Source organism: Malus domestica, chromosome 05 (genome assembly GCF_042453785.1).
Source record: "Malus domestica chromosome 05, GDT2T_hap1".
In the NCBI taxonomy this organism is placed as follows: domain Eukaryota; kingdom Viridiplantae; phylum Streptophyta; class Magnoliopsida; order Rosales; family Rosaceae; genus Malus; species Malus domestica.
Window position 1 is genome coordinate 41,327,381 of NC_091665.1, and position 23,158 is coordinate 41,350,538.

At 41.9% G+C, this 23,158-nt stretch overlaps 2 protein-coding genes across 3 annotated transcripts; one reads left to right on the forward strand and one right to left on the reverse strand.

The window, feature by feature from the left end:
- Nucleotides 1–13,127: 13,127 nt before the first annotated feature.
- LOC103434932 (protein S40-1) lies at nucleotides 13,128–13,845 on the reverse strand. The gene has a single exon (XM_008373308.4). It carries the CDS (start codon nucleotides 13,703–13,705, stop codon nucleotides 13,277–13,279), a length of 429 nt encoding a protein of 142 aa, XP_008371530.1. The 5' UTR covers nucleotides 13,706–13,845; the 3' UTR covers nucleotides 13,128–13,276.
- Nucleotides 13,846–20,169: 6,324 nt separating this feature from the next.
- On the forward strand, nucleotides 20,170–23,137 carry LOC103434933 (pentatricopeptide repeat-containing protein At4g18975, chloroplastic-like). 2 transcript variants are annotated; one of them, XM_008373309.4, is made up of 8 exons: nucleotides 20,170–20,302; nucleotides 20,703–20,850; nucleotides 20,952–21,029; nucleotides 21,163–21,263; nucleotides 21,459–21,555; nucleotides 21,683–21,826; nucleotides 22,358–22,570; nucleotides 22,718–23,137. In XM_008373309.4, exons 2-8 carry the CDS (start codon nucleotides 20,791–20,793, stop codon nucleotides 22,928–22,930), a joined length of 906 nt encoding a protein of 301 aa, XP_008371531.2. In that variant the 5' UTR covers nucleotides 20,170–20,302; nucleotides 20,703–20,790; the 3' UTR covers nucleotides 22,931–23,137. The 2 variants fall into 2 exon arrangements, with proteins under 2 accessions (XP_008371531.2, XP_028953984.1); XM_029098151.2 differs by having other exon boundaries at nucleotides 20,195–20,302; nucleotides 20,660–20,850.
- Nucleotides 23,138–23,158: the final 21 nt, after the last annotated feature.

Consider the following 23,158-nt stretch of genomic DNA (forward strand, 5'->3'; position numbering starts at 1 on the left):
ATGGCGGCCGAAGGACACAATTGCTCCCGATGATGAGCGATCAAGTCCCTCCATCATGACAGAGTTGGTTCAAGGGAAACGGTTGGTCGACCGAGATGTTGAAACTACGTTCGAGGAGGCTGATAAACGGATCAAACTTCTTCTTCGGCCAGGGGAGATGAAGGCACGGCTCGAGTTTTTCAGGCAAGAGGCCGAAAGCAAATTCGCACCGACATCTATACAAGAACCTTTGATCAAAATTCGACGGAATTTGCATCCACCATTCCTTGGGGAGTCTTTGGAGTATATGCGAGAATTTCATAAGAAACATTCGGCCAACGATTTGTATGGTTTGCCGAAAGCATGCCAGGACACCATTGATTTGGTCCTGACTTGTCCGGATGCTGAGCGGATCATCTAGAAGACCTCAGATCCAGGATTGAAAGCAAGGTTCCAGCACATACGAGAAGCTCGTGTCCTTGGATTTGAAGTCGACCCGTATACCGATATCGATACAGCCGACCTTCCTTTCTCGCTCGAGGACCTTCAGTATTTGCGATATCACTTTGAAGTATTTTCGGTGGTCTCTCTCTTCGGCCTTACGGCCAATGAAATCGCACGTATTGCCCGTCTAGATGCTTATCTCGACACGAGGGATGCTCGGCTACACTACCAGGAGCAGGTTTAGGTCCTGACCCCAAATACATTGTCAATCTCTGAAGCGGTCACACAGAACCAACACGTCGCCGAAGCAGCTCCGCCGAGTGACGTCATTGAAGAAGGAACAGAAGAGTATCGGTGTCTGACTCTGACGACAACTGAGTCCGTAGTCGCTGACCAACCGAACGAGGAGGGTCTTGACCAGATGGGCCCATCAGTCCTGGATAATATGGAAATCAGTATGGTTCATGTGTTACCTGCCGATTTCCAGTCAAGCACGGCTCAACCAAATTTCCTTGATGGCGATGTGGTTGCTGAGGAACCTGGCCATGTTGATTTTGTGTCTATTGCTGAAGGCGAGTCAACAACAAAAGATGATAATCTAAAAGCCGCTTTGGCCGAATTGTTCCCTCGTTCATCATCGGCCAAGCTTCACCATTTAAAGCCATTGTATGTGACGGCCCATATCGAGGGATATCCAGTTTCTAAAGTTTTTGTCGATTGTGGAGCTACCGTCAACATCATGCCTCTGAACATCATGAAGGCTTTACGCCGTTCGAATGACGAGCTCATTCCGTCAGGAATCACAATGAGTAGTTTCGTCGGCGACAAATCCCAAACAAAAGGGGTACTTCCGTTAACTGTCAATATCGCTGGTCGCACCCATATGACCGCCTTTTTCGTAGTTGATTCCAAAACTGAGTATAATGCACTGCTCGGCCGAGATTGGATCCATCAAACTAGCTGTATTCCTTCTTCGTTGTATCAAATGCTTGTCTTTTGGGACGGCAAATCGGTCACTATTCATCCGGCCGATAGCCAACCCTTCGAAGCTAACATGATCCAAGCCCGGTATTATGATGACCACGTCGGCTACATTACATTGCAAGGCTTCAATGAAGACGGACGGCCGACTCGGATTTCGGTTCAGAAAGCCATCGAGGTTGGCGCCGAGACTGTCCACCAGGATTCGGCGAGACTCGGATTGGCCAATTTTCTCCCCGAATCTGATGTCTGACACAGACCAGGATAAACGTAGGGCCACGGTTTCATCTACGATGGAACGACTGCTGGCCCATTGGTATACTATATCTCGGCAACCGAATTCAGGCGTTAACCTCGTCGAATTCCTTGCTGAAGAGGATCCTGGTCCTGCCCTATCTTTTGATCAAGTTCGAGCCGCCCCGGCTGAGCTCGAGGATTATCGGCCCCAAGTTAAGGACCCCCTAGAAGAAATTAATGTTGGGACGGCCGGTGACCCACGGCCTGTGTTTGTTAGCGCTTTACTTCCTCAACAAATGAAGGACGAGTTGCGGGCCTTGCTTACGGAATTCAAAGATTGTTTTGCTTAGAGTTATCATGAAATGCCCGGTTTAGATCGTGCTCTGGTCGAGCATGAATTACGTATTAAGCCCGGATTCAAGCCTTTCCGTCAGCCACCTCGTCGATTTTCGACCGAAGTACAACTCAGTATCAAGGACGAACTAGTTCGGCTTTTGAAAGCCGGATTCATTCGGACAGCTCGATATGTCGAATGGTTGGCGAATATTGTTCCTGTATTAAAGAAAAGTGGTGCATTGCGCATCTGCACCGATTTTCGAAATCTGAATCTGGCAACGCCCAAAGATGAGTATACAATGCCGATTTCAGATTTGTTAATCGATGCCGCGGCGAATCATGTGATCTTGTCCTTTATGGATGGACATGCCGGGTACAACCAAATATTTATTGCCGAAGCCGATGTGCACAAAACTGCTTTCCGTTGCCCGGGGGCACTCGGCACTTACGAATGGGTTGTCATGCCATTCGGCCTCAAGAATGCCGGCGCCACGTACCAACGGGCGATGAACACCATCTTCCATGATTTAATTGGCACCATCGTCGAAGTTTATATCGACGATGTTGTCGTCAAATCTAAACGCCGACAGACACATCTGGACGATCTCCGACAGGCTTTCCTCCGCATGCGTCAGCACAACCTCAAGATGAATCCTGCCAAGTGTGCCTTCGGTGTATCGGCCGGGAATTTTCTTGGTTTTCTCGTACATTATCGTGGGATTGAAGTCGATGAGAATAAGGCTCGCGCAATCATCACTGCTCCACCCCCAACAACGAAGAAACAATTACAATCCTTACTCGGCCAGATCAATTTTTTACGCCGATTTATTGCTAATTCGGCAGGCAAGATGAAAGCGTTTTCCACACTTTTGAAACTCAAGGACTCAGATAAGTTCGTGTGGAATAAGGAGCATCAGGCGGCGTTTACACAGATCAAGGTTTCTCTCACAAATCCACCTGTCCTGGTCCCTCCTCAGCGCGGTAAGCCTCTCAAGCTATACATTTCGGCAGCCGAGGAGTCCATCGGTTGCCTCCTCGCGCAAGACAACGATGCCGGACGGGAACAGGCTATCTTCTACCTCAGCCGTAATCTGAGTCATCCGGAGATCAATTATTCCGCCGTTGAGAAGCTCTGTCTCGCCGTATTCTTCGCTGCATCCAAACTTCGGCATTACATGCTCCCGTCGGTCACCCAAGTCATTGCCCAGACCGACGTTATCCGGTACATGCTTACCCGGCCAATTGTGAAGGGCCGAATTGGGAAATGGACGATGGCGTTGTCCGAGTTCAGTTTGCAATACGTGCCGCAAAAAGCTATGAAGGGACAGGCATTGGCCGATTTCCTTGCCCAGCACCCTTCGCCTTACGGTTTTGGGAGTGCTGACGTCGAAATCGGCATGGTGGTGACCCGCGACAACTATTGGACGATGTATTTCGATGGTTCTAGTACTTCGTCCTAGGCCGGCGCAGGCATCGTCATTCAATCTCCCCACAACGATCGTTGGTATTTTTCGCTCAAATTGGATTTCGACTGCACCAATAATCAGGCCGAATACGAGGCGCTGGTCATTGGTCTGGGCCTCCTTCTTGACTTACATGCCACTCGTGTCCTCGTCCTCGGGGATTCTGAGCTAGTGATTAACCAAATTAATGGGTCTTTTCGCTGCATGAGTTGTACTCTGGCGCCTTACCACATGGTCGCCAGCTATTTGGCCGAGTATTTTGACGGTATTACATTCGAGCATGTTTCTCGGGTTCATAATACCGACGCAGACGAGTTGGCTCAAATCGCCTCCGGTGCACAACTCTTGGGGGGCAAGCTAGGCCGGGAGATACCAATATTACGACAATTATACCCGGCCTTGGTTGATCAGCAAATCCTCCGTCGAGACAATGTGATACGCACCAGGGTCATGTCCCTGCCTTCGTTGTTAGATCGGCAGGACTCTATAGAAATTTGCGCGGGCGAGGCAGTACCAGATGATTGGAGAGAGCCCATTATGCAGTACCTTGACAATCCTAACGGAAAACATAGTCGCAGGACACGGGTTCACGCCACGAACTATGTCACGTACCAGAACGAGTTGTACCGAAAGGGCGAAGATGGTTTGTTATTGCTATGCCTCGGCCCCCAAGAGAGTGCTCGAGCGATCGCAGAGGTTCATAAAGGGGTATGCGGAGCTCACCAGTCTGGACGGAAAATGCGATGGCTACTCCGACGACACGGTTATTTTTGGCCGAGAATACTGAAAGATTGTATCGAGTTTGCACGAGGATGCGTGCAGTGCCAAATCCATGGGCCTATACAAAGGGTCTCGGCCGAATCACTACATTCGGTCATTAAGCCGTGGCCGTTTAGAGGATGGGCCATGGACGTAATCGGCAAAATCACACCGACTTCCGGAGCTGCTAAGCATGCGTGGATAATAGTCGCAACTGATTACTTTACTAAGTGGGTCGAAGCAAAATCATATACCGAGTTAACATCTAAAGAAGTTTGCGACTTTGTGGAGGAACACATTGTGACCCGATTCGGTGTGCCAGAAACGATCATAACCGACAATGGAACAATTTTCACAGCATAAAGGTTCAAAGAATACACGGCCAGTTTGAAAATTCGGCTGGAACAGTCCACACCGTATTATCCACAGGCGAATGGGCAGGCCGAGGCAAGTAATAAAGTGTTGATTGGCATCCTCGAAAAAATAATAAAAGAAAGGCCTGGCATGTGGCATTTGAAGTTGAACGAGGCATTATGGGCATACCGAACGTCGCCCCGATCGGCGACTGCAACAACCCCATACGCATTGACCTATGGACACGATGCGGTGCTACCAGTCGAGTTGAGCATAAATTCGTTGCGATTAATTGAACAAAGTAGTTTGGTTAGCGCCGAATATAATCAGTCCATGAGACAGGAACTAGAAGATTTGGAAGAGGCGCGACTTGACGCTTATAACTTACTGGTGGCACAAAAACAGATTGCCGAGCGAGCCTATAATCAAAAGGTACGACAGAAAACGTTCGACGAGGGTGAATTAGTGTGGCAAACGGTGTTGCCCGTAGGAATAAAAGATCCTAGGTTCGGCAAGTGGTCGCCAAATTGGGAAGGGCCGTTCATTGTGCATAAGGTATACGGCAAATGGGCGTATCATCTTAAAGACCGGACTGGAGTAGTTCACAAATTACCGATTAATGGGAAGTTCTTGAAGAAATACTATCCGGTCACATGGGAAATGCGTGAATAAAAAATTTGTTGTACCAGTAGAAAAAAAATCATTCCATTAAGATTGATAGGTATTACAAAAATGAGTGGGTCGAATACATTCAAGGAGACGAGGGAAGAAGAGTGCTGAGCAGAGCCTTCAACTCCAACCACCGCACGTCGGCCATGATGACTTCGGCTTGCCGATTCTTTTTGTCCAGCTTCAGCCGCTCGACCCGTTTTTTGGCCGCCGCATACTCAGTTAGGCGATTCTTCCCACCTGACTCGAAGTCCCTCGCAAGCTCAGAAGCAATGGCCGACCGGCGTTTTGCTAGTTCGGCCATCTGACGGTCGAGCTCGGCTAACGCTTCTCCTTTTGCCCGTAGATCGTCAATCTTCAGACGGAGGGTGTCTTGAACGGCCGTGGCGGCTTGCAGGTCTTGTTCGGCCTTCAGAGCAGTCTGGAAGATACTAAATGTCTCCCGAACGCGCTCCAAGGCAGACGATGCCCGAACAATGGCATCCCCGCTCAGGCGACCGTCGGCTCCAAGGTCGTTCAGACACACGCCGAGCAGATCAAGACCGTTGCGCTCAAGTACTTGCAATGATGAGAGCGATATGACTTCTCGCAACTGGGTTAGGGCGCTTGGAACGGCAGCCTCAGTCGGAGCGGCCGAAGGGCCGGACTCTGCAGTCGTGCTGGAGAGGAGGGCTTTGAATTCAACCTCCCATGAAGCCTGCACGAATAGACAAGGTTAAGCTTAAAGGAAGTCATGACAAGAATAGCAAGAAGGTGTCGTTTTTTTTTTTTTAACCTGCCAAGAGGAGACCTCGGCCATGTCCCCAGGATCGTTGCTTGAACCTAAAGAACTCAATGGCCGAGCCCAGTGTCTCAGATTGCTTTTCACTTCACGCGGCCGATGGAGGTTATCTACGTTTGATGGCCACTGAGGCGGCCAAGAAATATAGATAACGCCCTTCGGCGCATATAATTGACGGTGAAAAGAATGTGCAGGCACCTGACATTTAGTATTTTCCTTGTTTAGAATTCTAAAGCAAAAAAGCAATCAGGAGGAGACAATTGAAGGTACTTACAAAAGCCGAGGTAACCTCCTGTGGAGGAATGTGGAAGCCTTGGTCTTGAGGATGGACCGGCGAATCCGCCGTGGCCTCGGGTTCCTCGAGCAGCCGTTTGCCACGGTCGGCTGCCGATAGGCCGACTTGCGCAGCTGCTTCAGATGAGGCAGGGACGTCCTGGTCTTGAGAAGGAACGAGAGGTTCGGCCACCGGGGTCGGTTCCTCGACCGTAAGCTTGCCACGATTAGCCGAAGAGGGGCCGGTTTGAACCGCCATCTCGGATACTGGAGGAGGTTGTCGACGAATATGAGGACGATGCGCCAGCGGGACCTCGTCGCTCCCCTCACTCTCTTCCAACACGAGGACCGAGGGCTTTGGATTCTTGGGAGAGGTTCCATCGGTCGTAGAAACCGCCTGTTGTGAGACAGGTGCCTTCTCGATAGAGGGAGGTACAATTGATGCGCCGGCCACAGAGGCAGGCCGCACTGGGGCCGTCTCTGCGGCCGAAGCCGGCTGTTTCTCGACCCCAGGATGACCGGCGGCGAGAGAAGGGGAAGCACTGGGAGTCGTCGTGTGACTGGAGATAACGTGGATCTCCCGTGCACCTTTCTTCGCCATTTGTTTAACCCGCTTAGCAGGCGGGGAAGGCTCGACAGCCGGCTCGGCTTCTTGACGAGGCCGTTTGATCAGCACGGCCCTACTAGCGGGTTTGTCCTTTTGGGCCACGACCGATTTTTTCCCGGCCGTGGCAGCGGCAACTGCCTCCGTCTTTCTCAAAGGCCGACTACCTAAAAAGATGAAGACAATTCAGTAAGGCAAATCAATATGCAAGGTTGATGGAAAGGAGGAAAATGGAACAGGTACCTTGAGGATGAGGGGCCGAAGCCTTCCTAGGCCGGTCACCGAAGAGTCTGCTAAGCACATCTTCGACCGGCGCACCAAAGAATTCCTGGGTGTATTTCTCCCACCACTCACCAAAGGTGTCGGTGCAATGGGTTTCCAGGGTGGCTGGTCGAAGGCGGAATTTTTGGCAGCGCTCTTGGAACTCCCTCACGGCGGTTCTACACTCCTTCTCAGAGGAACGAGGTTCGCGTCCACGGCTTAGGACCGTTCGGGAGGAGAGAAGGGGGATAGGGCAGCCCTGAAGGTAGCCGAGCTGTCGGGCAAGGAAGTTCGGATGATATACTTCCCAACCTGACTGTTTCCCATCACAGCCGAGAGGGAGGTCGCGAGTAAGCACAAACGACCCCCAGGTCTGACGAAGATCGGCGTCCTCCTCCGCGCTCCATGGGGAGGTAGGCAGCCTGATGGAGGAAGGATAGTCTTGACGACGACATATTAGGAACTCGTCGTTGGAGAAGTCGTCGAGAGATAAGAGGTACCGAAATACCTCTTCGGCTTGATGGGGAGGTGTCGGTCGAGAAGCCAGTTAAGGCCCAAGCGCCTCTGTTGGTGAGAATTCAGCTATGGCTGGCCGAAGGGAGGCGAAGTATACCTGCAACCAGAGTTGGAAGACCCAGAGAGGACCATTCTGGTGTGGGTCGACCTTGTGGAGGGTCGCCTCGGCCAGGCAGCGGAAAAGTTGGGCGAGAATGTTGGAACTCAGCGCCAAGACGTGACCATTAGCCAGGGCTTCGGCTACCGGCATGTTCTCGACCAAACACTTGTTTGACTTGGTACAACAAATGTATTTGTTGTACCAGTAGAAGAGGAAGGCTTCATGCTCTCCCTCTCGCAGGTCCTCTTCTCCTCGGCCGGCGAAGTGGAGATAGAGGGTGTTGTAATTACAGAAGTTCTTGTGGAGCTTCTGAATATCTTCCTTCGATGGGATATGACCGTCATGGTTCAAAGTCTCGGAAGCCCGACGGTCGAAGAGCGTTTTCAGGTCGATATTCGACGGATGCCCAGAGAGGGTCGCGTCGACAGGGATCCCGGTCGCCGAAGTCCCCAGAATGGCAGTAAGATCCAGGATGGTAGGACCAATGGGACCCAGAGGAAGGACCATTGTGTTGGTGGCCGAGCACCAGAAGCACAGAGCGGCTTGGAGAAGCTCCTTGTCGGGGACGATTTCCATAGACGAAAGGAGGATGGCGTCGTAGATGCCAAGGGCCTTCCATTGCTCGCCGAAGAGTCGTTCCATTCGAACGACCCAGGCTGCCCAGGATGTGGTCGTCGAGGGCCAGGAGCCCTGGGGTTTAGCCGCATCCCATCGCGACCATTCAAACCCTTGAAGCAAGGGTGTTAGGCAGTGCTCCTGTAGAAGGCCGATGATAGTCGGCGGTATTGTAGCCTTGAAGAGAGGACCCAGGATTTGGTACTGGGTGCTCATGTCGTTTTCAAACCGGATGGTCTTGATCGAGCTCCGATCAAAAATCTTCTGATGTTGGTCACATTCCCTGGAAAGCTTGGAGATGAAGGACGCCATTGTGAGAAAGAAGCACGGAGTAAAAGGGTTGTCTGGGTCGGGGATTTAAAGACGAAGACTTGGAATAGGAGAAATGCACTAGAAATCAACGGCGGAGGATTTCAGGAAGTTTGAGAGCGTAAAAGTACAAATGAGGGAATTTCGGTATTTATAGAGTTATAGGGGGAAGAGCAATCGTTCGAAATTCAAAACAAAGGGCAAAATCGACTGAAGGAATTGTTGATCATAATGAACATTTGGGAAATGCGGTTGAGAAGACCGAAGGTTAAGGTTTTGGGGGCGTATGATTGCGTGTGACGGCGAAATTAATGACGAAAGATGGTTCGACGCCCGCACGATGACAAGTGGGCTCACGGACTGAGGTAGTGGCTCGCGGATTGAGATAGTGGTCATGATGGCAAGACGGTTCAGGCTGCCGCACGCCTTAGACGTCATTATGGGGGATTGGCCATGTTAGAGGACACCACGCGGCGAGTGGGTTAGCAGGATCAAGATCGTGCGATCGTGCTCAATAAATGCGCCTTGGAACTCGGGTATTAGGATCCTGAGTGGTAGATTCGCTTCTTCAAGGCCGAAACTCGGCCAAAGGTTTCAGGCCGAGGACCTCAGAAGCGAGGGGGCAATGTTTAGGCCCAAAATAATAGTTTGGGCCGAGGGTAGGATCACTCTCGGCCCAGGAGGCCGGGCGGCAAAAGGGCCATGGATCAGTCAACCCGTGGGAGTCCAAACCTAGGGCGGTTAGGACGAATCCTAGTGCAATGGGGAGTCTCGACGGGATCGGATATCCAGGAAACTAATCCAGCTTAGCTAAGGACTAGGTTCATAGTCCTAGTAGGTGTAGGACTGGTTGAGGTGATCCGGAGAGGGAAACCTAGTCCGAGTAGGATGTAAACTCGGACTCAAGGTTCAGTACTATAAATAGGGGACGCTGTGCATCAGGAAAGCCCTACAAAAATCAATACAAAATTGCCCTGCGCAAACTCTCACAACTTGAGATCTTTTCTTTTTCCTTTTTTCGCTGACACATCTTCCGTTGGCATCAACAGCACTGTGGAAGCAACCGGTGATATCTTAAGTCGGCATAGATAGCTCTGTCACCGTAGAGTCAGTCGATCTCGCAGCATCTTCCGTTGGCATCAACAGCACTACGGCGAGGACGACTGGTTACCTATCCAAGTCTCGGTCGAGAAGGATTTCCGAATCCTTATTGGTCAAGGTCATCTCATCAGCCTTCTCGGCGAAGTGAGGTGTTACCAGGTTACTGTATTCGGCACATTGACAGCCGAATTTGAGATTGAACTTCACAAATTAGCAGCCTTGTCTTCAGGCTCTAGAACCCAAGAGGCCGAGAATTGTTCCTTCCTCGGCCGCAATCGCAAGACACAGAAGTCAGCAGCGCGCTCAACGCAACATCAACAAATTTACTCCTCGGCCGAGCTCGGCCGACGAGTTGGCACGCCCCGCATTCACCGAAGGACGTAGTTAGCTTAGAAAAATACTCGGCCTGCGCGCCACGTAGGCTTTGTAGTTTCTAGGGTCAACAGATATATATAGTAATTTGTCACACTCTCTTATGGTACTCTTAATATGAGCATAAAAATAGTTAATTTGAGATGTTAGAAACTAAACTAAGAGTGCAAAAATTGTTACCCTATCTCAGATCTTTGAGACTCTAGTTAACTATAATTGGATTATTCATGTTTTTGCAATCCATATGCTAGAGAGCTTTGAATCAATTCAAGCAACTTATCTTAACCCTCTTCTTATTTCGATTAAAAAATAAACACTATACAAATAGTACCATTCAATATTATATAGCAATTGTCACACTGTTAGTTAGATATTGCTAATTAACACAAGTCGGGCAGGAGACGTGAATTGATAATGCTCATTCATGTTTTTGCAATCCATATAACAGAGAGTTTAGGATCAGTTTACACGACATCTTAACACTTCTCTTTTTTTCATAGAGAAATAACTAACACACAAATATTATTGGATATATGTACTCTTATTGTATTCTTAATAAAAAAAGCTATAAGATCATTAATTTGAAGTTTTAAAATTGAGACAGTGAAAATTGTTACCCTATGCATATTAGATCGTTGAGACTCGTAGTGAAGGAGTAGTGTGATAGAAAATAATCATTTTAATATGATAGTGACCAAATAATAAACAACACTGTGGGATGTTGTTCTTTAGGGATCCGGCTTCTCTGGCCTCCTATTTCCCATACATTCTCATCCCCTATTTTGTGTGGTCACGGTTAAATCACGTTAATATTTTATATTGATTTTTTTTATAAAGATAATAAGACAAAAAATAATAGTAATATAAAATGTTGATGTGGCTTAACTGTGACCACACAAATAAGAGAGGATGAGAATATATAGGAAGTGAAAGGGCAGAGAAGCCAGGTCCGTTCTTTAGAGGTATGGACTGCAGGGGGGTTCCATAGGTGGGGGTGCTGCACTACTTTTATGTTAGATTTGTTAGGTTTTGTGGAACTTGGCCGAACCAGGGGGGCCAGCCCCCCTCCCCCCCCAAAAAAAAAACCACAAAAAAAAGAAAGAAAAATGTTGTACTAAAATTGATTCTTAAAAGTGGCTTCACTCACATGATCATGATCAGAAGCTCCACCTCAACCAACCAACCATGATCAGAAGCTCCACTATGTGAGAAAAGTTAAATAAATACAAATTGGATTATTAAGTAGTAAAAGAACTACGGTATATGCATGTGAACAATGTGAAAGGGTCTGAAAATATTACCTGTTGAGAATAAATTTACAAGATAATCTTTGTACTTAATACATTTACTAAATAGCTTTATCATCTAACAGTTGTACATGATAATTTACTTTTCTAATTATATATTATTAAATAATGAATGCCGGTCCCATCAAAATTACCAATGTGAATGAAAAAGTAGAAGAGAAATTTTTTTGATGGATTATGTGAATAATAATGTGATTTAAGGGCCACATCTTTTGTTTTTGGATGGTACCATTCACATTCTCTTTTTCATTTTTTATACATTCTTATTCATTTTTGTCTATTAATATTTTTTAATTTATTTATTCTAACGGTTGAAAATTAAAAAAAAATCTAAAAAATAAAAATCAATATATAAATAACCACCTTCCCCACCCCCACGCCCGGCTTTTTACTTTTGTTTTTTTATCTACTAAAATGCAACGACTATGACTTCTTGTTATTGGTAGGAAAAATCCCTCTTTCCATCTATACATATATCCACTTGAGTGACTAGATAACACGTGTTCAAGTCATGGTGTTATTTTCATTGTGAAGGCAATGACTGACTTTAACCTTTGTAGTGCGCTTTTATAATATGTATTTTAATTAGTCAATTGTGTTAACAAACTATAGGATGGGAGTAAGTCAATCACTCTCTCCACTTTTTTTTTTGAAGGAAAACTAATGAAAATAGCTTGAAAATTTTAAGTTTTAACGACAATGACAAAATAAAGGGTAAAATGAATAGTACCAGAATTGACTTTTTAGTATAAAAATGTGGTTTTTCATTAAAGTGAATATTACCGGAAGTTTTTCGTTAAAATTCTTTTTTTTTTTATACAAACGATTATTGTAGATGGAAATCACACACGGCGGAACCACTAAGAGATCAGAGGGGTTCCGGGTCCATGATGACTACGGTGTAAGAAATTGTTTGGCGGTCTCAAGTCTACAGTGCGACATGAGGAAGAAGGTTGATTATTCCCCGTGAATATTGTATAAACTCGACCATTTCACAGTATTGTTGAACTGTTTCGAATATTAGCACACGCTTTAGAATATGATCACATACCTTTCAGCTGCCGGAATTTGTCGCATACAGTGTTAGTCATACGAGTTTATAAGACTTTGGTTCGTTAGAATGCCAATAAATACTCAAATTTAATCACATTTCCAAATATAAAAAAAGAAGGTAAATACCAAACTAATTAGGAAGGAACAAACCCAGAACTCATCATAACAATAACAGAATTTTTTGTTGACGGATACTCTATGGAAAATGAGAAACACCCACTCTTATTTAATGGGAGCATTTTTGCTCACCACCATTTAGTGTGGTGTATGCTCACCATCCTATTTATCACAGTTAGATGAGTTTAAATTTCGAGATTCGTGTAGTGGATAGGCACAAATCTCAAAATTCAAATTCATCTAACGGTGATAAATAGGGTGGTGAGCATACACCACACTAAATGGTGGTGAGCAAAAATACACTCCTTATTTAATAATGTTTATTGTCCATTTGATTTAATCAATATGACTACTAGAAATAAAGAAATGCATGTGAAAGACTAAAAGAAACGAAATCACCTCCCATAATTTGTCCATAGCAAAATTCAAATTAGGATTTAAAGAAGCGGGCACGCTGTGTAAACCAATGGACCAAACCAATATGGACTAAAGAAAATGAAAAAAAAAAAGTTAATTGAAAGGGCCCAACAAATTAACAGTAATTGACAGGGGAAGAAACAATTTCAATATGCTCTCCCTCATTTTTTTTTTCCTTTGTATTTTTCGCATCTAAATAAAAATACAAATAAATAATAACGGTTAATTCTAAGCTTCCAAGAAACCAGTCATTCTGAGAATCGAATTCCGGACTCGACTCAAATCCCTTCCTTTAAGCGTCCGCCCGTTGCCTGTGCACACGGAGAACGCCATCTTCCCGGCAATACGCCGGCGCACAATCAGATGCGGCGGCACCATTTCTCCCCCGTCCCACTCCTCCTCCTTGTAGTAGTCTCCGTCGCTGTCGTCCTCGGAGCCGCTGAACATGTTGTTGGGGATTTTCACCGGCACAGACTTGATAATATTATTGTTGCCGTCGGTGTTGTTAATCTTCCCCATTTTCTTCTTCTTCGAGACATTCGACTTGTCGTTTTGATGGTGACGCCGGAAATCCAAGCAGGTCTCGAAGTCGAGATTATCCATGGAGAAGATGACCTCAGATTCTTGAAACTCGTAGTCGGCCATGGCTAGATTCATAGAGCCAGAGCTGAAAGGAGGATTAACAATATTGGAGAATTTGATTGCAACGAAATATAAATGGAAGTTGGGTTTATGAGAAGCTTGGATTTCGTAGGGTTTATATAGAGAGAGGAAGAGGAGGAAGAGAAAGAAATGAGTGGGGGAATCTAATCGTAGAGAGTACACTTTGATTGTTAATTTGTGTTGTCAGATGGCGTCACTGTTTAAGGGAAGGGCATTGAGTGCGGTCCCCGCCACCCTTTTTTTTTTAATTCAAATTAAATCCCTCTCCATTAATTTTTTTATTTAATAAAAAATCCGAATAATGATTTTGGATTGGATGGCGATTTCAAGTTTTTTTTTTTTTTGACTGGATAATGCTCTAAGCTACTCTAATTTATGAGAAAATACATTGGAACTTTGGTGCTCAGGAGCAAATACATTGTCCCACAAGGTATAAAATATCGATAATATCAGTAGTCTAAAACACGGAAGCTTTTTAGTGACTGAATAATGCTCTAAGCTACTCTAATTTATGAGAAAACAGATTCGAACTTTGGTGCTCGGGAGCAAATACATTGTCCCAACCAATCAATGTAATCCACGTTTATAATTTGATTATTTTTAAAGAGTCATATATTTTCAGTTTTATAGCCAAAATGGTCTCTTAGTTGGCATAACTCATCACTTTAGTTTTTGAGATTTGAAATCGATGGGAGTGATATCTGAGTTTGTCCACCATCAATCATTTTAGTCATTTAGTGAAAAATATTCATTAAATAAGAACAATGACAACAATTGAATTGAAGTCATGTAGTTTTAGTCCTTGTTGGGTATCAAAGATTGAATTGAAATGAATATCCCATTATACCTATAGTATGTTGAAGATAGAAATAAAAAATAGTGAAAATGAAAATAAAAGATGAATTACTCATTAAATAAATTTTATCCATTAAAATTCACCACAAAATAGTAAAATGAGAAAAATAAGTTTATTTCTTGTCTCTAAATCTCCTCGTCATCCTCTCAATCTTAAAAATATTCACATCCACCTTTAATTTACCCTGCATATTACGAGTTACCCAGTCAATTCCTCTTCTAGACATCCAACAAGTCCTATGTCACGTATTTTTTCTATTTAAGAACAATAGTTTAGTTTATATGTTTATCTTCAACAGAATTTAGTACGATGGTAACATATGTGAAGATGATATATTGGCCTCTTAGAGATGTAATGTTTCTCAATTGTAACACTAAAAGTATGTTATAAGAACTGAAGTCGAACTTTGTCCAAATTCCGAAAACCAATATTATAGTGTGGCCGTTTTTTGTTACAAGACTAAGGGGTAGGGAAATAAACTGGTATCGACCTTATCATTTACAAGACTCAAATCTAAAATATCTTACTTACAAGTGACTAGAAGTACCACTCAATTGTAGTCTTAGTTTAATTATTGTTGTAGCCTTTCTAACTTCGTCTCTCTTTCTATTACCTCACGGCTCTTCTCTTTTTCTTAGCTAATTAACTGCACATTGACTTGGTGTGTTCTTGGTTGCGGTGGCTCAGCTTTGGGGGGATTTCATTGGGTTCCGTTTTCTACCTTCCCTTTTGGTCAAAATTTGAGTTTTTTTGTATTTAAATTTGCACCCATTTGTTTCAAATACGGATGCAGGGTGCTTGGGCAACAGTGCACGCATGGTCAATTGACAATTGGTACTGTAAAATCCAAAATATATCAATTTATATAAGGAATGGGTTTATGTTGAATTTTTGAGACACACCTATTAATACTGGCTTAATTTTTACTTTCTGTTGAATAAAAACAGTAAATGCAGAATGATTATTTGGCTTCGAAAGATTTTTTAGTATATCGAGAATATGAGGAGGAACATCATATATTATTGCACAACTGAAGTGATACTTGAAAAAAGAAAAAAAAAACACTACTCCCTAATGACGTGGTGTTTTGCCCGTGTTACGAGCACACTAAAATATCTCTCATTTGGCTTCATCGCATCTTTCAAGGGGTGTGTAATGATGTCAATGCTTTGTGACACGTTCAAATTTTTTTTGGGTAATGTTATTCATACCATGTTTTTATACCACATCTATACCACCTTAGGTGTCATATGTGTGGACAGCCACATCATTTGAAAAAATTGCAAAACCCAAGGAAATGAAGGAGAAAAACTCCTCGTATATCACAATCATCATTTAATTAACTAGTTTTTCTTAATCATTAGTTTATTAAATAATGAACTAAATTTAAAAATCTGATTAATTCAAATGATGTGGCTATCTACATCAAATGTCACCTAAGATGATATGAAAATGTGGTACAAAAACATGGTATGAATAACATCACTCTTTTTTTGTGTGTGTAATGTAGTCATATCCTTATTAATTTCATAATATTACTACAATCTTTGTAATACTAATCATATTCGAATGACATATCTGAATTAGTAGCAAAGTACGTTGCATTTTATGACGAGAAATAACAAATCATATTTGAATTACAATGTCTCTTTGTTTCCACTTGTTTTGGATTTTAAGTTTCATTTCCATGAATACATTAATTCGATATCTGATTGTAACAAACTCCGTTGTAATGTTGTGGGTTTTACTATATATGGTTCATCTTCCAAACGAACCCATAAACGTCAAAATTTACCAGCCATGGAAACAAGAACTGTAGGTGAAACATAATTGCATGAAGATCGAATGAACGTCCCTTGTTCAAACTCCACCAAAAATGAAATATTCTGTAGGATATTATTCATAAGAAAAAACAAAAAAAGAAGTACCCAAAATTTGAGAGAGCTAGTTGGCAAGCCGAGCCAAGTTGCTTGCAGTAATCAATCAGCTTGCGGTGACTTGTGAGATCTGTGCATTCAGCAATCATTGGGTGGGTAAAGCGTCGGTGTAAAGCTACGGATCAGCCAGCTCGGCACATCCTGCGGCTCATGCTGCGGGTCAGAGCGGGGCCCAGCCCCCGAGAGCGTTGGGTATGGTCCACCTAATTTATCCAATTATCGCAAAATGCGGCTTTGGGCATACGACAAAAACCAGTGGAAGAAGGACACGTGGTGGGTCACATCAGCCTCAACAAACAGGGTACACGAGCGCGGGAATCTGAATGATTGGTGCCACGTTGACGCCGTTGTTTTCGTGTAATAATTTAGTGAAGCAATCTGCAATCCTAGGACTTTTAAGGTGCCAAGTCTTGGTGTTGATGTTTAGGAAGCAAACAAAACCAATCAATCAAGCACTAAAGAATATGGACATTTAGGGTTCTTCCTTCGATGAAGAGTACGTTATCATCCTTTAAATTAAGAAATTAATCTTTTAGTTCTAATTTTTTTTCGTTAAGGTGAAGAAATTACCAATTCAAGAGTAATGTTTGCTTCGATAAAAATACACTTATTTAACCAAATTTTCTTACAAAATGACAAATGATTGACGGTGTATAATTTTAAAGATCACTTCTATCGATTTTAAATCTCAAAAATTAATGTGAAAAGTAATCCAATCTCAGAGACAATTTTGGATAAGAAGCCTTAAGAAAATAATGAAGTTATTTTCATTTGAAGGTAAGAACACAAAGCTGAAAAATTCCTGTAGCTAGGTGAGTGTAATTAGGGTTAGATTAATGAACTAACATGCGTCATAGCTTTTTTTATTTTATTTTATTTTTCAGGTAAAATCACATTATATGTAAACTGTACAGTGTTTTTTCTTTCAAGTAATTAAGAATATTAAGTTTACTATGCACTCGAGGTCTGTTCAATTTTCCCTTTCCCCTCTTATAAACAAAATGTAAAATCACATCATTTAGCCTCATTCCAATTTAATTTGTAATTTTTTTTTTCCAGGCATGAGTAAATTCGGACTTACGACCTTTTCAGTATTGGGACGAGAAAACAACATTTACATCAAGAACCAGTTGATTCATCAATTCTACTCATATAATTTGAACGAAACTTATTTTTCCTTTCTATTTAATTCTTATTGGTAAGATTTTGCAAGTGGTAATGCATTTATTTTAATTTTACATGCTAACATAACATAGAAAAGAAATAACTGTATTTTCTTTCACAAATTGGAAGTAGGGTTTGTCTTAACTACTCCTTCAAGCACAACATTTTCCATAGGGGATAAGGGAGAAAATGCTATATATATGAAGAAAGTAGAGTAATGCCAGAAGAATAAGCAAGCGAACAAGCAATAATGCAGAAGTGTGCAAGTGTATTGTCCATGGGAGAGCTGGTTTTCCCTTTGACCTAGTTGGATAGACGTACATATAACTCTTTTTAGTGAAAACGACTAAACACGAGGCCTGGAATTTGAGTCTCTGGAGGTTTGGTATTGGTAGATAGATATTTTTATATGTCTATTACTGGATGAATAAGACTTCGATCTCATCTCTACTAAAGATTTAATTTAGTCAATGTCATCACATAATTAAAACTCGGCGACCAGTTATGAATTAATCAATTTTTTTATATTATAATCTAATGTTTTTTTTAATGTTCATTTGAAAATGCAAGTAAATCTTGGAAAAACACTTGAAGCGCTTTCTAGAAAAAGCATATATATAGTTGGCGCTTCTTTCAGGAAGCACTTCAAGTTCTTTTGGAACCCAAAATTATTTTTTCTAAAAGCAATTTTAGTCATTTTAAAATCACTTCCAAATGAGCCATAAAATTAATTTGAGACCACAATTGAAAAATTAATTAAATTATAAAGTTTCCACAAGGGTATGTTGCTGAAGTTGTATGCATTTATCTCTATGCCTTTTGTTCAATTCTCTCGTTTTTTTTGGTATCACTTGTATAGAAAAAAGATTTGATCACAATTTTCGGTCCATTTTGCAGAAAAGAACGAAAATTCAGTGATTTGAAACCCACCATAGACCCTATATGTGCTTACCTGTTGGTAGACTTATACAAAAATGCCAAGTTGAAAAATGAAAAGAAAAAAAAAATTCAGTGGCGTTTGTAATTATTCTTTCCTTAGAGTTATGGTAATATAGATGGATACACAAAGATATGAACATAAATTATATTTGGGTCTCACCGATATTCTACGAAACCTTATGATATAGAGTGCATGTGATGTACAGAGTTTCGAAGTCAAGAACAATTTTTTTCTTGAAAAGTAAAAAATTCAATCGGTGGCTTTGCCACAGCAATCACCATTTCAGAGGTTAGAAAGATTTGCATAGGCATTTTAGCCTCCTCTGACTATCATCGTGTGATTCACAAACACTAAGAATCAAACTTAGGACGTGCTGTGTGAAATACGGACCTGAAATCATCCAAACTACTAGGCCACCTGTGGTGACTAAATTAATAACAATTATTGCAGTTATGTTCAGCATACGTAATATTATGCTTTCACATCATATCATCCGATCTCGAAAAAAATAAGAACAAGATTTGGAGCTAGTTGTCACTAGTTTACAAAAGCACACAAGCTAGGCTCAACTGATCATCTGAAACTAGTTGTTTTTCATAATTTGTTTTCATTAACAATTACAGAGCACGAAATTAGTCCCCCAAAATCTGGAACTTTGAGGACCTTTTTTCTCCAAGGAATTATATTTTAATAATTCATGAAAAAACATTGAAATTTTACTTCTTTGCTTTGTTTATTGGGTAAAAAAGAACATATTTTTCAGCGTGCCAGGAACATAACCTGATACACTAAGACTCATAAACATAATGTTCCTGAAAGTTGTGGAAAGAATGTTGTCGAGTTAAAAAAAAAAAAAAATCCTTTGGAGTCCGCTTGTGTTGGTCAGAGTAAAGCTGCAGCCACAGGAAGAGGATGGAACAACAGTACTACTTGGAACAACAACAACTCAAGATATAAGATATTGGCGCAGTCAGGATATCGCGGTGGTTACAATGGGCGGAGGGTGGTGGTGGAACAACGGAGGAAGAAGAAGGAACATATATTCAGTTCATGTTGGTTATGAAAACCTAGATTCATGTTATTGATAAAGCTCAGAAAGCTGTGAAACTCGGAAGAATTTAGTTGTTTACACGATCGATTAGTAACTTTATACTATACAATAAATACATTTTTGTTTTTAATCTTTTAAAACTTATGTATTTCTTTTATTCTTTTATTTTATAGCAATAGGATAATACAAAATGTTTTGCGTTACTGATTAGTTCTTAACTTCTTACTCTTTGGTGTCTTTAGTGGTATTTGTTATCTTCGATGTTATCCGTTTGATAATTATTTCATTGTATTACTTTTTTCAAATTTTTTTGGTTAAGAGTGCCTTTAAGAATCTTCATTAAGGCATTTCCGATTCCACTCGTGTCAACATGACAACCTTTTGCTAAATTATCGTAAATGTCCGATCATGTGACACTCTTAATCCTAATAGGAAAAGGCAATAAAAATCTCCTTTAGGCGGACTAGCAGGCTCAAATGTATATATAGGCCCATACTAACATTAGCCCACAAAAATGACAAATCCAATCCACTTGGAAATGGAAGTGTCCCCCTCTCTCTCTCTGTCCTTTTGCTTCTGCAACTTATGGCGTCCATAGCTCCTAACGCTTGAAACCCACTCGGAGATTCTTCACCTCTGCAAGGTATGTATGTGCGCTCTTCCCTTTGCTTTCGATTGAACCCATGTTCGTGTTTATGCTTATGCACCTAATTATTCATCTTTATCTTCAAGTTTGCTGAATTTTTCACTTCCTTTAAGGTTCGTTCTTAAAACCCACTACGAATATAATCATTAGGAAGATAGTCAGTACAAGTTTTTGGTAAAGTTTTGCTGTTGTATGGCGACCCACTTGATTGTATGCTTTCATTTTTCATTGCCCAACTGAGCTTTTCATGTTCACATGGTTAAAAATCTGTTCTTTGAATAAAATACCTGTTTTATTGAATGCTTATGTATTTGTTAATCCTGAATTCTGGAAAAAGATGGTATTTTTATGCAGAAATTGGATAAGGAGTCTCATTTTATTTGTTTCCTTGTGAAAGTCGAAATAGGCGCTCTTCAATAGAATCCTTGTGGACATTGCTGGTCCATGTAAACTGCTCTCAAGATATTGGAAACTAGAGAAGACTAATGTTTTTGAATTCCGGATATTGTATTCGATGTCAGTTCCCCTTATTAGGAATTGATCAGGTAAACAATGAGTCACCTTATCTATAATTTTTTTGAATTCCATTCCGAGTGCTCCTTATTGTACTTGAGTATTTAATCTAACTTCTCGGATGACTCGGTAGATGAAAACAGGTGAAGCAGCTTTATCATCGGGGTTCAGCTTCTCTAATTGCAGAACTAGAACTAGTCTCTTGTGGAAGGTAACTGGGTTTGTTGGTTGCTGTCCTCGTTGTTAAGGCAAGCTAGAAAAATGTCGTACATGTACTTTACCTCTTGCTAACTTGGACGTTTTCATTTAAGAGTTCCGTCACTTTTCTCTTGTTTTTCTCTTAGAGAAATTCGCTACATCACGCGGTGGCTCCAAGTCCATTCAATATCAAGTGCTCCTACAAGCAAAGTAGAAAGCCTCTAACTAGTTCAAAACCGGTTGAGAAGTAGGTTTGCTATCTTTCCTTGTAGTAAACATCTGATATTTTCATTGTTCAGTTGAATTGCTTCAAAGCACTGTTTCATCGTGCTTGACGACACTTTATTTCGATATGAATGTTTAGCTATAGCTGTTTATGAAGGTTTATTTGGTTTTAGGCTGTCTTAGTGCTTAGAAAAGATGTACTTTGCATGAAATGTAGGAAAATAATCAAGAAGGCGGGAAAGAAAGAGCACCACTTATGGCAAAGAAAAGATTCGGCCGGGTCTGGGCAAAAGGCACTCAATCTCGTTAGAATTGTTAGTCTTTCTTCCGTTTCTTGAGTGTCGTGTTTTTGCTTTTGCTCTTTCAAGCTTTATAAGTTTCTGAAACTATGATTTGGATCCTCTTTCTACTCTGTTTTCTTCATTAACATTAAGAATACAGGTTTCGGGTCTTCCTAATGAGAAAGAGACCTTTTTTGGAGCATTAGATAAATGGACAGCTTGGGAGACAGAGTTCCCATTGATTGCAGCAGCTAAGGCCTTGATAATCCTAAGGAAGAGGAGTCAATGGGTGCACGTAATTCAGGTATGACACTTGCAGACTATACTTCAGATTATTTAGAATTTATACCGCTTACTTTAGGCGCAACCTGAACCTAGTGACCGCCGTTATCAAATTGCTTTCTAGATAATTATAGCTTAGATGGATAAACAAGTGGAAATTTCCCTTTTGAATTTTTTTTCAAATGCCATTGAATGTGACATACAAATTAGCTTGGTTTAATATGAGACCTACATTATTCCTTTATAGGATAGCTTCATTTGGAATACACCTTAGCTTGGATCACTCTGAGAACTAAATGCTTAAAAGCATAAATCTGCAAAAGTCCGCTTGACACGAAACTATAGATCATGATTTAACTTAGAGATATTCTGCAAGGTGGCTTTAAGTGATTAAATTTTGCCCGTGTAAGCCAAAACTAACCGTACAAAACCAGCTGTGTTAGTTGTTGGATCGCCTCATTTTTTAAAGTACAGAAAATGCCTTATGCTCTAGCTATGTGACAGTGAAAATTGCTGGTCGTATTAAGAGTGGCTAATCCATAGTGGTGGTCAGGTGGCAAAGTGGATGCTGAGCAGAGGCCAAGGAGCAACAATGGGAACGTATGACACCCTATTGCTGGCATTTGATATGGATCAGAGGGTAGATGAGGCTGAATCATTGTGGAACATGATTCTGCACACGCATACACGCTCCATCTCTAGGCGGCTGTTTTCTAGGATGATCTCTTTGTATCATCATCACGACATGCAAAGCAAGATAATAGAGGTAATTCGACAATACCGTGCCTCTAGCACTTTGGCATTTCCTGAGAAATTCGACAATATTGTACTGTGTTCTGTATCTGATGTCTGCGTTAAAGGTGAATAAGATTTCATCTTAGTGCTAAGATTTAAATCTCTCCTAAAAATTCAGGTATTCGCAGACATGGAGGAACTGGGTGTAAGACCAGATGAAGATACTGTCAGGAGAGTGGCACGCGCTTTTCAGGAACTAGGGCAAGAAGAGAACAAAAAACTTTTCTTAAGAAGATATCAGTGTAAGTGGAAGTACATTCACTTTAAGGGTGAAAGAGTTAAAGTGAGGAGAACTAATGCATGGAATGGAGATGACAACTTAGGCAACTAAAGTTGGACTTGCTGGGATGCACAATCTGATCCTGACATCCGTTTTCCCGTTCTCCATTTTTAACCCATAGATGAAGATATGTACAGATAAAGGGTAAGATTCATTGCCACGTACTTGCTAAAGACAATACTCAGTTGTACAATCTGATGGATTCGGTATGCAACTATGCATCCATTTTGTTAAAGTGATCATCTTAAATGTTTTGGATCTGGATTCTCTATAGTAGTA